Source organism: Zonotrichia leucophrys, chromosome 1, assembly GCF_028769735.1.
Source record: "Zonotrichia leucophrys gambelii isolate GWCS_2022_RI chromosome 1, RI_Zleu_2.0, whole genome shotgun sequence".
Taxonomy (NCBI): domain Eukaryota; kingdom Metazoa; phylum Chordata; class Aves; order Passeriformes; family Passerellidae; genus Zonotrichia; species Zonotrichia leucophrys.
Window position 1 is genome coordinate 110555541 of NC_088169.1, and position 15826 is coordinate 110571366.

Genomic DNA, 15826 nt, shown 5'->3' on the forward strand with positions numbered 1-15826 from the left:
CTTAATTAGAAATTCACTGTATGTGACTATGTGTGCCTTTTAGTTTGGAGATTCTTCTTTTTTGGTGTCTTTGTTTGAATTAAAAGAAAGAAGTCTCAGTACTGAGTCCTTAAAACAAAGGTGAAAAGTTTCTACTATTCCCATTTTATATGAAATAAATGTAAAAGTACAGAAGATAACTTGCAGAAAAAAGGAGCCTGGGCTTTCAGTTGGAAAGTAAATAAAAAAAAGCATGCTCCTGAGTGCTTGCTCAGTCTCAAAAGCCTTCCTTCCCCCAAAGCTATCTTCTTCAAAGCATAGCCCATCAAATTGTGTTGAAATACTCAAATTTTACATTAATGTTGGAAAATGAAATTAAGGCATTAAATCATTACCACAACATTAAAGCTGACTTTTAGTTGGGCTAGAAGAGGTGATCTAGATTGTAAAGCACAATGCAGATGAATTTCCTGCAGTCAGATGAATTAAGAAATTGTGCACATGAGCTTTTGTTATTGGGCTGAAGAAGAATAGTGTATAGTTGACATTTTCAGGTATGAAAAGTCTGTCGAGAAACTTGTGGTGGAGTTGTTGGCTTAATTTTATGGATGAATTGTCCAGCTATTATCCCTGAACACTCTCAAGGCAGCTACTTTGAAATTGCTTTTTGTTGATAAATACTTGAATAGTGGGGTGTATGGTTTAGCTGTATGAACTGATCTTTCTTCATTTATGGTGACTTTAGAAAAATAAGATACAAATTTCTTTTCCAGATAAGCTTAGAAGTATTTTGGAAAGGTCAAGAAAATAACATTCCAAACCACACTAATACTTTTGAGGAATATGGTTGGCACTTCTACATTTTTATATTAAAATACTTTTTCTCATTAAACAAAACTTGTAAAATGAAGTGATTTTTTATACAATATATGAAAGATTTTTTTTTAAATTTTGTGTTGGATTAATCACTGAAATTGAATGCAGAGTACTTCAGCAGCAGGAAATCTCTCCCCAAGCCCTTTCACAATGGAACAATAACAATATATACAATATATTAATATAACCTTTAACAATATATTCTAATATGTAAAGCTCCTTCCTATTTGAATACTCATTGTATGTGTTCTAAAACCTGTGGTTTTGGATAATACCTTTAATAAGACATAACTCTTGAAAATATTTGATTTTCTATGTGCACATGAAATGTGATATGATAGTTCTAATGGGATTTCTGAAAATGAAAAGATTGTGTGGATATACCAATTATGTCACTCTTGCTTTTATGACTGTTTTGACTGACCTTCAGTACTGTTAAATTTATTATCACTGATTTGATGTAGTGGCAGATTGTTCTCTAATTTTTCACCCTTTGCTATTGCTTATACCCACAACTTTCCTGAACTTTACTTTAATTTACCCTTTTTTTTTTTTTTTTTGAGATGTCAGCTTGTAAAATCACCATGTCTATGAACATCATATGCAATATTCATGAAGAAAATATTAACTCAATGATTTCACTTGAGATTGATGATAAAATTATGATCTAACAGTTGCTAATTATCCATCTAGATCATTTATTATTCAGGAAACTCAAGCCATAAAGACAATATTGAAGTGACTTAATGATTTTTCTAAATTGCAGCCTTTCCTGCACCACAGGGTGGTGGAATGCTGATGAGGGTGTCCTGTCTGTCTTTCTCACATGGTGGTTCCATAACTTACCTTGCTTTTGAGGAACTCAGTGTTTGACTCCATTCAGGAATGAAAATAGAACATGATCTAAGTGATATTGCTGAAAATGACCAGTGGTCATACCAGGCGATACATCAGAACTGTGCTTTGCTCTAACTGAGATTGAGTTCTCTTGGAGACAGATGTAAATGCCTTAGAGGCTGAGAGGGGTAGGGAAAGCTTCTGCAAATATGCATTTCTCTTAGTGAGTTTTGAGAACTTTTATATCTGAGCCCTCTTGATCATATATGAAGATGAGCATGGAGGCTCAGATAGAAGTAGGTAATTAGCTTATCTCAAACCATTAATATCTCTAACATCCATAAGTTTCTATTAATAATTGTTAGTACTTACTATTTTATTTTTGCTATTTAATTATTAATTTTTGGTCAATTTTTCTGGAGTTCATCTTATCCTTCATTTCTATCTTTTATAAAGGAAAAATATTCAATAAAATGTTTATTAGATTAATTAACATTTTTCTTAAAGCAAACAAGGCATTTCTCCACTTGATTTCAGTATCTAATTATTTCATTGTTGAAACTGACAATTTGAAATATCCCTAAACCCTCAAACTCAAAAATCTTCCTCACGTCACTCTTCACAGCATAGGTTCAATCTAAATATATGCTGGGACCTAATGTGTCTTTAGCCCCTCCTCTATGCTGCAATCACAGACTATTTTTTCTAGCTCTTACTGCTTGAATTCTTGATGCAATATGATAAAATTCTCTTAGCTTTGTAATTAAACTCACTTTTTTTATTGCTGAATCCTATCATAGACTTTCTGCATTGGATCTCTCTGGCTAGTTATGCCTTAACATGAATCACTTTGCTTTGTCTCAGAGATTCCAGAGTGTTTTGACAGCTTTCATAAAAGCTTGTGGCATCAATCTTTCTCTATGATTCCCACACAAAGGGGAGCAGACAACAAAAATAAGCAGGAGGACAGTAAGGGTCTATCTCAAAACCATCCTCGTGTTCAAGGAGAAAAAAAAAAACAAAGCAAAAGTCCATTAAAACCATTACTACCAAAGCTGATGAAACTTGGAATCTGCCATATGAGGATGTCCCAAAATGCCCTGACTTCTTTCACCCGGCTGTGGTTCCCTCACAAGCACTGAGAAAGTTCTAACCCCATGTGAGGGAACTTTGCTGGCAGGTGCTTGGGAAAAGGTCTCCAGATGTGTGGTGTAAGCTGATGTGTCATTGGTGACAAAGACCCCAAGAGTTTTCAGTCAGGACCCTTTGCTTTCCCTCTACTGGTATCCACACTGCTTGTTTACTCCCTTGAAGAAAAACAATACTTTCCTTGGTAACCTCATGCCTGAGGCAGATTCATCTTCCAGCTGAAACTGCCCTTATTAATCCTCATGGCAAGTGTAGAAACAAACAAATCAAAGGAGAGGAGGAAGGACGGAGGAAAGCTTGGCAGGGAAAAACTCGAGGAGTGTGCAAAGTGTTAATTCTTCAGATATTAGTGTGAATCATTGCACCAGTGGGTTTGATTTCCCTCCAGTGGTTTTGAAGTTTACATTTTCTGCAGGTTTCCCAACCCTTGAATGGTGGGAAGCAGGGAGGACTGAGGGATGCTGACATGTTGAAGTGCTGATGGAGGAGAGCTCTGGGTGGCTTTCATCATTTTGGAGCAGGAATTGAAATCTCTTATCGCTTTGTTTAAATTAAGTTAGCAGATATGATCAAGCATTCTTTATTTTAAAAACCCTGTTATTTCCACTGGTGAACTATCCTGCTTGATGGCATAATTGTTAAGGTACTAAATGTCTGCCATCCTGAAGGGAAGCTGGGTAATTTTAACAAAATGAAGTCTTGACAATATTCCATGGATCCCAGCATTCATAGCTATGTGTTGCATAAAGGCAAAGAATCATGGTAGGAATTCAACTACATGTATAGAGCTCCTTTGAGGACAAAAAACTCCCAAACCTCCAAAAAACAGAGCAAAAAGATTGACAGCTGGAAAGATAGAGCCTTATTTTCTCAGGTAGTGTACTTTGGTGATAGGAATGTGAGAATTAAGTGTATTAGTCAGAGACAGTGCAATGAAGTGCAAAAATCTATGTTTTAGGTTGCACAGCGCCAGTCACTTTCCCAAGGTGATTTTCAATAAGATACAGCAATCCCACTGTGATAAAGTGTTTCAGATTAGTGTTGGACCCTTTGATTTTATTTTGAAATAAACTTATTTAAAATAAATTACAGTCCCTGTTATCTCTCTTTACTGACCTTAGAATTATTGCCATAAGTTTGGAGTTGTTAAAGCAGCTTCAGTGATCTGCCCTGAATTTCTCAGAGATATGAAAGTAGAACTGTAATAAAATAGAGATCAGCAATCTGTTTACCTCCATTTAGTTTCAACATGTCCCCATAATAAGGAAATTTTGGAAAATTCTCATTATTTTCTTTCTTCTCAGTGCAATTCTGGCTGAGCTTTTTGAAGTTTTTATTTTTGTGTGTGTGTGTGTGCAGAAAGAGTCAAGTGTCATTCTGAGAAAGCTGTCATCTTTGTTCAAGGCTGCTGGGTGCCTGAATTTGTATTGTGCATTAGCTTTTCCTTATAGGTTTTCAAGGGCCAGCTGCCAGTACTTTATTTCATTTAATTTTGAATACTCCTATTTTATGGCTTGGGAAAACAAGGAAATATGGCTTGTCTGCTTACTTAAAAAGAATAAAAATGAACATCACAGCCTTAATGTGATTTTTAAGCAGTGGCAATGGGCCTAGAACACCATATTAATAGTGATAGAATGGTGTGCTTCTGGAGAAAATTGTGCTGGCTTTATTCATACAAGATGTTTGGTGGCTTTTGTGGTAACATTTTGTCCTGAATGCAGTGAAATTTGCACTGCAGGTATAAGGACAACTGCTTTTTTAAATGCAATTTGTTTTCTTTTGAGGTTTTGGTTTTTTGGCTTTTTTTTAGCAGAGTATTAAAATGAGCCTCAGGAGATCTGTTCTGCACTCCCCTGTCAGGCTCAGAAGTCTGTAAAAAATAAGACATTCCACTTAATTCTCCTGTGTTCATTTCCCCACCTGTGAAATGGGAATAATACTGGGGTTTTTTTCCTAAACTTTGGTCTGTACTGCCCAAAAAATGATCTTACAGGTCTTCAAGGCAGATGTCTATTCTTTACTGTTTCTATATTTGTTAATGTATAAATGTGAATAAAAGACATATATATACATATATATATATATGTGTGTATGTGTGTGTGTGTGTATGAGTGTGTGTGTATATATATGTATATATGCCTTTTTATAAGTAAGATATCTTTATTTGAGGCAGTGGTCTCAAACAATGCTCTAAAACTTTTCCTTTTTATTTATTTAAACTGTTGAATTACCAAATTCAGGCAAGTTGCATAAGCTTCAGTGCACTATTTGTAGCTACTTTAATGAGAATGGTGATCTTTTATACAATACAGATTGATTCCTTTTAAACAATAGGCTTTGTTATTATTACTACTATTGAACTGGAAAGGACTTATTTTAACTGCTGACAAAACTTGTGCTAAGATTGGGGGAAAAAATTAGGTTTTACAGTGCTCCAGGAGTAAATTTGTATGTATTATATTCATATAACTCCATAACATTGAAGCTCAATGTTTATATTGAATAGTTGGTTTGATTTGTCCTTAGAGGTAAATCTTGCACTAATAACCATTAATAAAGTAAAGCTTAGAGGGCTTGAAAACAGATTCTTCAGTATTAAATAATTTTTCTACTTCAGAATTTCAATTTTTCTTGCAGTAAAATAATTTTCAGGATCTAATTATTGAAATAATTAGGTATTATTTTGTTAAATTTATCTTTTTTAAGAAGACTGTGTGTGTCACCTGGTTTTAGCATAACTAGAAATTAAGAAATTATGCATTCCAGCTGATTAGCTTCCTACAGTCCAAATGCTGCAGATAACACAATTTTCCCCACCAAAACTGAGCAGCAATAGGTAAATATATTGTGAGACAGTACATTATGCCACATTTTATTCTTCTGCTTCACTGGGAGCAGGGACAGGGAGCTTTTTAAATGGCTGGGCTGGTGACAAACAATGAGTGTGACGGGCGGTGAAATGGGAGCGTGCTCCAGCATCTCCAGGCCTTCATTGCAAACTCCTCTCTCAGTTCCAAGGGAGCTGCAGCCAGAGTGCTTTTGCTGATAGCAAATTCAGTGGAGTGCTGTGGGGAGCAAAACTATCCCTAAAGTAAGCACTGAGGGCTTCAAAGGCCAGAGCCGACATTTTGAGAGCTATGAGCCACCAGTGCAACTCTCAGATGTTCATGTTAGATGCTTTCCTGTGAAATGCTCTGCTCAGGTTTCCTGGGGTCCCTCTGTGCAGCTCCACCAGCTGCCAGTGCAGCAGACTGCTCCAGTCTCCAGGTGACAAAGCCAAATTTGTGGCAACATCTGGTGCTGTGCAGAAAGGTCATGTTTTAATATCCATTAAAAAAAAAAAAAAAAAAGACCTTTCCATTCAGTGCTTATTGTTATTCTTATAATTTTTAGCAAGCAACCACAAGCATTTAAAGCACATAGTCCCAGTGTCTACTAAATCCTAGATTCTGATTGTGCAAAGGAAGGGTGAGCACTGCCTCTACTCAGCATATTCTGCTTGTTAGGGTGATGCCTTGTGAAGGCTGACCTAAAATAGAGACTAGATGGAGTTAAAGAGTAAAGTAGGTATTTATTAAAAGGCCTCAATGGATACACCTTGGGCAGTACAAGAGCCTGGCCAGGGCTACAGCCCAGGTGAACCCAAAATGGTCACAAAATGCACACCCAGTCACAGGGTCTCTCACTTTAATACGTTTTCATCCATTTGCGTATTGGAGTTAATTGTCTAATTACAGCTTTGGGTTATGAAATCCCATCCTTCTTGTTTTTCTCTCTTCAGTCCACATTGTTTATGCTCTAGGGCCTGAAGTTTGGATCATTTGTCCTTGGTCCCCAGCTAAAGAAGGAATTGTTTTGTCTCCCTGCTCTGTGAAGAGAGCTCACCATCCCCTGATATGAAGTGTAGAGCTGCACACTAAAGCAATACAGGATCTGAAAAATATAAAAGCTAAAACCTGAGGCATCAAGGGTGCCCCTAGAAGGTGGCAGAATTGGGTTTTACCTAAATATCCTAAATACCTCTCCTGCCTTCCTGGCCCAGGGCCCCACAGCTGTGCTGAGAGCTGACCTGGGTCTGGGCAGATGCACCTTGAGGGAGGAGAGAAGGCAGTGCCGCTCACTGCTCTCAGCCCTGCAAGCTCGCCCTCCCTTGCCACGCCTTCCTGCCACACTGAGGTACTTCCATCCCCCTGCTTCTTCCTTCCCACCTGCCTGAGATCCACAGCTGGTTTTTTTCTGGCAGCTCTCACACCTGTCCCGAGCCTGACCTGACTTTACTTGTGGAAAATCAGCCTTTCACACACCTGTGGTCTTTGTGAGTCCTGCTGTTGCTCTGGTGCACAAAATAAATGAGATATTCGCTACAGGAGTTCTTTCTAGACAATTTAGGGCAGCTAACTTCTTCATATTTCAGTGTCAAATGAGATGGCATAATCAGAAATAACTTGCTACTACACCTTGTTTTTTCATATTCATCACATTTTTTAGTTTTTCATAAGCAATTCTGGTCAGAGCGTGTGTTGTAAAAGGTGCCACAGTGTGATATCAGGCCCTCATTTTAAGTGATTTGGGATGACACCATACTGCTAGTACTAAATACTAATATTAAAATGTGCTTTGTTTGTCTGAGTTATATTCTTAACTTTCTAAGGACAGAATTTGGGCCAGGGATGTGCAGATTCCAAGTTTTTGCTTGGCTCTTTGAGAATAGAAGGACACAGCCTTTTTTTTGCTGCATTTTTTAATACTTCATCCTCCTTCATTTGCTACTGAAACCTATTGCTTTTGAAATAGGGGAAAAAATCTAAAAAACAAACCACAAATGAACCATCAAGCTACAAAACTTTCTATAAGAAGAGAAAATTATTGTTCTTTCCAGTTAGTCCAACTGTCTGTCTTGCAATATGAACTCATCCACTCAAAGATTTTATTGGTATAACTAAAGATATAGATCTACATGGAGCTTTTGTTAAAAGGGTTTGGATATTTTTAATGACATCTGATTTGCGAGCAAAAATGTCAAGCACATAATTGCCATTTCAGAGTTTCATAAATCTGAATCAATTAGTAAAAAGAACCCCTTGACCTCGTGTCCATGAGCATTCATGATCATTCAGTCTAAGTGCTAAGGAGCTATTGGCACATGATGTTCAAGCTGAGTGATCCTTTTGTTCAATCCCATTTTCTTGAAGCAAGGTAAATGCAGCTCCCTTTGAATTTAAAACCTTGCTAAATTATTTAGTGCTACATATCACAGACTGATTAAATTTTTCACAGAGTAGTGAGATTGTTTCCCAGGTAGGTCATCACTCAGTTCAGTTTACCACTTAAAATTTCTTTCATTCTCAGTCAAAATACAGCAAGGACCATCCATCATTATCACTCTGTCCTTTAATTTTTCTGTCAGCTTTTGTCAGGCTTGAAACAAAAGCCTTTACATTTTTATCAGCTGCAGCTATTGTTGTCTGATTTGTGCTCAGTCATGTCAAAATATCGGTTGTGTTTTTACCAAAAAAGTCAAATATTTTCAATAGGTCAGATCTATCTTTCACATAAGCCTGCTAAACCAAACAGAACCATTTCTCATTTCTTTGGAAATGGAGAGTAAAAATGCTCAGGGCCAAATTGGCAGGGAGAGTAAATTATCCAGACTCTCTGCACTTAAATGGATGGATGTCTTCTGCCTTAGCAAAGAGAACACGGCATCAATTCAAACAAGAAGGAGAAGCAAACAGGAAATTTTGAGCAGGTGGGGCTCGACACTGCTTTGAGCCGATCTGGTCCAGCACTGCCCTGCCACTCCTAAGCAATTTGCATCTGTGCCTCTGCTGAAGAGCAGCTCCCACACCAAGCCCAGTTTCCTGTTCCTCCTTGTTCCACCATCCTTTTTCCAAGCCTTCAGGGTGCCTGCTGGCTGCTCTCCCCTGGCTCCTGCCTGTGGCGTGTCAGCAGCAGCAGTGCCACGAGGAACACCTTTCCAGAGCTGTGCTCAGTCTGCTCTCTGCAGCAGCTCTGACATTCTGCCAGCTCCTCACTGAAATGAGGGCTCTTGGGTGAGCATTTGCAGCTGAGCTCAAACCTCCCTGTGCCACCAGAGAGAGGTCAGGAGCCCATCTCTCCTGCTGAATGTCCAGTTCAAGCCTCACCTGTATAACCTGTAGAACAGAAGTGACAAAGAGTCCATGCGAGTCCCTTGGCATGAAGGTCAACCCCTTTTCTATTTCCAACAGCTTTTATAGAAACAATTAGTTCTTCATGAGTTGTTTACATTTCAGAGCTGGCAAGATGATGAAGTTAATACCAACTTAATTACATTATTGGATTTTTGACTGAATATCTGTCTGTCAACAAACATCCAGTTTAGAAGTGAGGTTTCAAAATTAATGGAGACAATTATTGCTTGACTTCTAGATCTCCTGAGCATGGCTTTTCTATCTTCTTTGGCTCCCCATCTGCAGAATATAGCTATTTTCTGCTTCACAGGAGGCTAAGGATTAATACCTTAGTATTATTGAAATAGCAATCTGGCACAGTGATTTGGGTATGGCTACTTGAATTAAAAAGTTCCGCTCTGCGAGGTCTCTTGGTCATAATGATCCTTAGTATTTAGTGGCATGAGAGGCATAAAGAAAAATTCATTTTCAGCTGAACATTGTGTACAACTAGATTCAGAAATTGCAAGACAAGAAGTGGAAATTAGTTTCACTCCGGCACATATTTCGTGGGCAGAAATCTGCAAATCCATTCTGCTAAGATCCTCCCTGACAGAAAGCTCAAGAGGACAAATCTACATTGTCCCTATGATAGCATGTTCTGAGCAGCTGCCAGCAGGGAGCTTTGGGTGACAACTTGTGCCTCACTAGTGAAATAAGATGGGTTTGCCATGCATTAAAAAAAAAAACAAAAAAAACAAAAAAAAAAAAAAAAAAAAAACCAAAACAAAACAAAAAACCCAAAATCCTGCAGGACTAGAAACCGGTCAAATTGTAATTCTCTTTTCTGGCATGACATGGAGCAGCACACCCTCCATGAAGCACAGTGATCCATATGGCTTAAACAGAAGCCTGTGTTGTTAAGTATCATTTTTTTTATCTGCAGTCTGTGTATTTTTGGGAACTTCCAAACCCATTTACTTCCTGCACCTGCAATGAGAGACTGAGAAACACTGGACATTGCTTCTAGTTTATTTCTTGAACTGCATATTCTGTATTCTCTTACACAAAAGCCTTTTCAAGGCAAAGACAAAGTTTTCACAAGAATCCATAAATCTTGGAAGAACTGATAGGAGTCATTCTGTCAGACTCAGCAGGTGCCTTACACACAGGTCTTTTCAATGTGGGGATCATTTCAGAATGCTTGGATCTGGGCTGTTGTCTGGAGAGCTCTGAGTTATTTGGTTACTTTGCACATTTCTGTTGCAGACTCTGATGTTGTTAATGGAGTATTCCACTGGGCAGAGCCTTGAATGTAAGCTGGTACAAACCAAACCTTTCTAGAGTCCAGAACAGACTTAAATTTCATTGCCTGGGCAATGTGATGCTCCTCAGGCTGTTGATTCCTCGTTTCTCCTCATGCAAGGATCTTTAGGAGCAAGTCCTGGTATTGCTGTGAGCAAAGCAGACAGACTGCAGTAGTTTGCACAATTAAATTCACCTCACTCTGCAAGGAAAGAAACCAAATACTATTCCTTGGTTTTGCATCCCTTTTGAGAAAGCATATTTTCTTTGAGGCTTCTGCCAGGCTTCCATTTTGATATTTGGCATCAAAGTTTATGACTTTCATCAGGAAACTAATATCTGCCCAAGTTTTCATTTTTCTTAATCTGATGAGATCACATCTGCACTCAAACACTGGCATATCCTAGTTCATGTTAGCTAGAATGCTTCCTAGGTAGCTTTAATTTAAAATAAGAAATCTTGTTTGAAATGCTTCAATCTCAAGAGAAACCAGAAAGTTCTAAGTTAACCAGTGATTCATGTAAGCTATTATTTGGTAAAATAGGTAAACAGCATGCTTGCAGATTGGATAGCTCTGTCATAAAACCATAACTTGTCATTGCAGTCTTAAGTAATTGGTATTTAAGAAAGATAATGAATGGAACCATGAGTCACACTAATTAGTTTTACGTACAAGAATGATGTATACAGCTTTCCTAAGAAGCAAGGGGTTTTGCTCTCCTTATGAAGTAGGTGAGTTTTTTTCTCTTTGATTTAATTTTTAACAGATACTTATCAGGGAAGGAGTTTCCCTTTATGAGAAGAAATTGCATACATCAGTACATGTGACATGTATCTTTTTAACATGTTAATTTATTTCTAATGCTTGTTATACTCAGTTCTATTTCATTATTGTGGTACTCACACTCCAGGTAACATTATCATTATTCCTGATGATTAATATGTCTACAACTGTGAGGGTTTTAAAAAGCCTGTTCTAATTTTTCTGTCTTGAGAATATTTTATACTGGGAATTAGATTAAATATCAGTGTACATTAGATTAAAAATCAGTGTAGAGATGGAAAATGGATCTTTGTTTTCTGGTGACTTCAGAAGTAGAACATCACACAGGTATAGATTCCAGAGAGCGCAGTGATATTTTTTATCAAAACTAGAGGAATATGGAAAATAATAGGTGACTTACAGAGTAATTAACAAGGAGGTTTTTAAATTTGGAAAATGATCTGTCATCCAGCATGGAAATAAGGTAAGCATGTTACTTTGAAGCCTTAAGAGAGTAATTAAGCAATGCTGAACTCAAGGATTCTGTGTCTGAAGTGTGTTCTGTAGGGCCCAGTACTGAAAAGCTCTGAGCTACTTCAGCTTCCATTGATTTCAGTCTGAATTGATGGTACTCAGGGACCAATTGCATTTCTTTCCAAAGCAAGGGAAGACAGATTGTGGGTCAGACTTTTGCTCTTTTATTGCACTGAATAGCAGCCTTCAGAAATATTTTCAGTGAAATCAGTATGGAATGGGTTACTCACCATCAACTGCTGAGAAAAGAGTCCTTCCCTTTCAAACCTGCCAGATAAATAATCCGAAAAATGTCAGATGCTTTTGTCATCTCAGAAGTGCTTTTCTCTACTTCTTTTCAGAGCTTTTGTATTTTGTTCTTTAAAACCTGCAATCACCTTATAGGCAAAGTCCTATTGGTCTTTATTGCTTTTGGCAACGTAATCAAAATATTTTCTATGTGTACATCTGGTTATGATCTGATCTGTTCTGGAGCATTCTGCATCAGGTGTTGCTGGTTCCTCTGCAGAGAAGCAGTCATGCTCCCAATCCTGGCATTCCTGCACTTGCTTTAGCAAAACCTGAACGGTTTTAAAGGATGTTGTCATCATTTTTTGTATGAATTTTTTTCTGACTTGCATGCATGCTTTTTTAGAATTCTATTATTATAGTATTATTATAGTAATATTATTATCATTTCTGATTTTTAGTTTGAAGGTGTTTTAGGAAAATATTGATGTGTACTAACAATAAATTGTAAGCATTAAGGATGACTGAAAGATGACTGTGCCTGCAAATTAGGGTAAAGATTTTGAAATATACTCTGCTCTGGATCTTAGCAGACAACTGTGTCTTAAGCAAATGTGTGGGAAGAAGAAAAGCAATCCGGAAAAAGCAGCTCTTATAGTTAGTAGAATTTTCTCCCCTTTTTCCCTTCATTGAGTCTGTCTGAAAGTGGGTGTTTTAACATACAGCCATTTCTCGTTAACATGTGTGTGTTTATTTTAGCATGATGGTGTTGTTTTTTATCATCTCCCACTCTGACACAGCATGTTTCATCTGTATATGGTTTCTACTACGTGAGACATTTAAAATGGCTCAGCGAAGAAATGGATTCTTGTCACTTAAACTGTCACTCTCTTGTTCTGTGGAAATGTGGTCATTTTAACAGAGTTTTAAATTTTGTGTACTCAAAGATTGACTATAAAAAATTGAGAGTGATAAATGTCAAGAATTTAAAGGTACCCTGTTGTACCTGTAATAATTTATGTTAATCATGTTTTAATTTAGTCATTTTCAACATACTTGTATTTACAAATTAAACCACTGTTATGGTTCTCCTTTGTTTGCATGATATGATTTTATTTTATATTTTTTTTTCCACTCACCAGATGTTTTCAACACTTTGCTTCCCACTACTGTCATCCCCTCCCTTACCACTGCAACAGTCACAACCAATGTAGCCTTAACAGCCAGCACAACCACATCGGCAACAGCCACCAGCATCAGAGGTACAGTATCCTTCTTTGTTATGGCCTGGGAAGCACATGATAAAGAGGAAACTAGAGCTTTGATTTTGATTTTTTTATTTAACAAGGATAGAAATTGCTGAGGAGAGGGTGCAAGTGTTCAGCTCAGTATATATATAACAGAATAATCCAAAGGGTGATAGGTGGGTTAAGAAAGATTTCATATGACCTTGAATGTTGCCATTGCTCTTGCAGTGTGTATGTGAACTTTGACAGGATGCTTAAATTATTTGTATACATTTGCATTTAATTTTTTAAGGTTAGTAAATTAACTTTAATGTGAAATGCAAGGAAGCTATTTTTAAATAAACGTGACCTTTTAAGGCTGGTTATTTTGGGTGCTACCATTTAAAACAAGCTAGGTGTCTCAGCACTGGAATTTCTGTTGATGAAATCTTGCTTGATAACAAAGAGGCACTGTGATGTATCACCCTTGTTAGCCCTTTACAGCTTAAGGCATTCCTTATTTAGGGGTGTTGTTATCTCACCAGAGCTGGAGTAAATGAGCTAAAAGTTCTCTCTCCCCTCCCTGACCCCCATCTGTTGGGGTTTTTTCTGTTACAGCTTTTCATATGTTCCTAGTAATGCTTCATTTCTTTATGAGCAAAATATAAAGGTTATTTTACTCTTTTATTCAGTGGCTGATCAGATAACTGTTAAATAGGGAAGATGTGTGCAGAAGGTTTTGCAGATTATCATCTTCTGGGTAGCTACAAATCTCTCGTGGTAAATGAAATGGCAGAAGGTTCTTATGTGGTCTCTTGAAAGCTTTCATTGCCCAAGAAGAGAGGAAATTATATTATTTTACCACACTGCAAGTATTGACATGATGAGGTGCAGTTAGGCCAGGAAAGGTAAGACAGCTATGACACCTTTTCTTTCTGGATATGTTGTTATTAGTCAGTTGTAGTGGCCTGCCTAACTAGTGAGAATAAAAATTGTCATAGTATCAAATCACCTAAATTATTGCTCCACAGGGCACAGATATTTCAATATTGTAGCCTTCATATGGTAAACTGACATCAGACCTAAAATTACATTTTCTAATCTTTAATATTACTTTTAATGTGAAATTGCTGTTATTTTAATGGAGAGAGAGGAAGTGTTGTAGCAGTCCTTTTCCTTCAGAAAGAGAAAGCTAGACCATGGAAAACAGCCCAGTGTTTATGGGTCTGAGAGGTTGCAGGAGGAACATTTCCTGAAAAGGACCAGAATTACAGGAGTTGTCTTTATAAGAGTGGTTTGTGTAAAGCACAGATGCTTCCAGCTTTCTGAGGGCTCACATCCTGGAAGGACGATGCTCTTGGTGTGCTGTGCTGAAGTTTACTGCCCTTCATGAATTGTTTTCTTCTGCTTGTTATGTGGTCATGTCATTGTTATGATTGTACTGATGTTTTTAATGCGTTGTCTCACCTCCTAAGTGTGGTTTTGGGCCTCATTTTCTTTCCTGTGGAGTGTTCATTTTCACTATTTGTGTGTCCAGCATCAATAGAACAGTGTGAAACGGGGGAATTCTCTTCTAGGTTTCAGCTCTAACACGTGGGAGAGTGAATGCAATTTGATGCTACACTTACAGAAAGGAAATTGGGTGATCAATTGGTGAAACATGAGCACTCACTTTTCCCAGAAAGAAAGAAGTGAATGCAGCAAAATGGCTAAAAATATGAGACCACTTCGATCTCAAGAAGTGGTAGATAGAGTCTGTTGGAGAGATGATCAAAGGGACAAATGAGTGTGGGAAGTACGTTTCCTCAAAATCTTGTATTGAAAGGAAAATGATAGTTTATCCAAATGCAGAGAGAAGATATTTTATATATTATTTTATTCTACTATACATGTAGTATAAAATAATATATAAAATATAACAAAGTATGAAATAAACTAATGAAATTAGGTTTCTTAACAGTCTAAGATATCAAACTTCACTAAAACACAAAAACAAGGTTATTATAAACATAAATCATATATCAATGTGGAAGAAACATGAAAACGGGTATGAAACTGGGTGCAAAATGAAATGAGCAAGTTGTGAGAAATTTAACAAAACAGAAGTGTTTAGAAATACACTAGATGACATAAATACAGAAATTAATAATGAATTATGAGGACAATGCCAAAGTAATTGGTGTTTTAGCCAATAGTGGAAGACAACTGAAGTGCTGTTTGTAATGGGGGTAGCAGGGGATGTCACAGTGAAAAATGAGCACAAAGGGAGACAGATCAAAGAACAAGGACAGCAAACTTATAGGTATGCTTTGCAAAGAAGTGGAAGGCACCAGCTTGCTTGGTTTTGCTTTCAAAGCAGAAGTCAATATGACTGTGATGAAGAGGTATTTTCCAAGTTCAGTGGGGAAAATGATTCCCTGTATTACTGGCAAAGACATTTAGCAGAAACACTGTAAATGCATAGGAGACAATGACTTCAGATATTCAGCTATTTAAGTTTAACTCGCTTCATCCTGACTTTATTTTAAAGTGCTTTATTCCCATGGCAGAGGGAATTGGACAAGGTGCATCTCCTTGGGTCTCCTCATCCCCTATCTATCTTGGACCCATAAACAAATAATATTCACAAACTTTCAGTGCCTGCTGTGGGGTTCTGCCATCCTGAAATACAAGACTGAACCTCATCTGCAATGTCAGAGCATCCACCCCACAGAGGTACAAATAACATAAGAGCCATTGCAGAGAAGATCAGGTTTTTCAGTACCATTTGTTTC

The 15826-nt window shown here is 37.4% G+C and overlaps 1 protein-coding gene across 4 annotated transcripts in view; it reads left to right on the top strand.

The window, feature by feature from the left end:
- The window catches only part of CADM2 (cell adhesion molecule 2), a 568805-nt gene that overhangs the window by 505989 nt on the left and 46990 nt on the right, over nucleotides 1-15826 (top strand). For 3 of the 4 annotated variants that reach the window (XM_064726979.1, XM_064726989.1, XM_064726999.1), the window contains one exon: nucleotides 12969-13088. The exons of the other annotated variant lie outside the window; for it this stretch is intronic. In XM_064726979.1, coding sequence (XP_064583049.1) covers nucleotides 12969-13088 — 120 coding nt within the window. The remainder of the gene's footprint in view (nucleotides 1-12968; nucleotides 13089-15826) is intronic. 4 annotated transcript variants of the gene reach the window in all.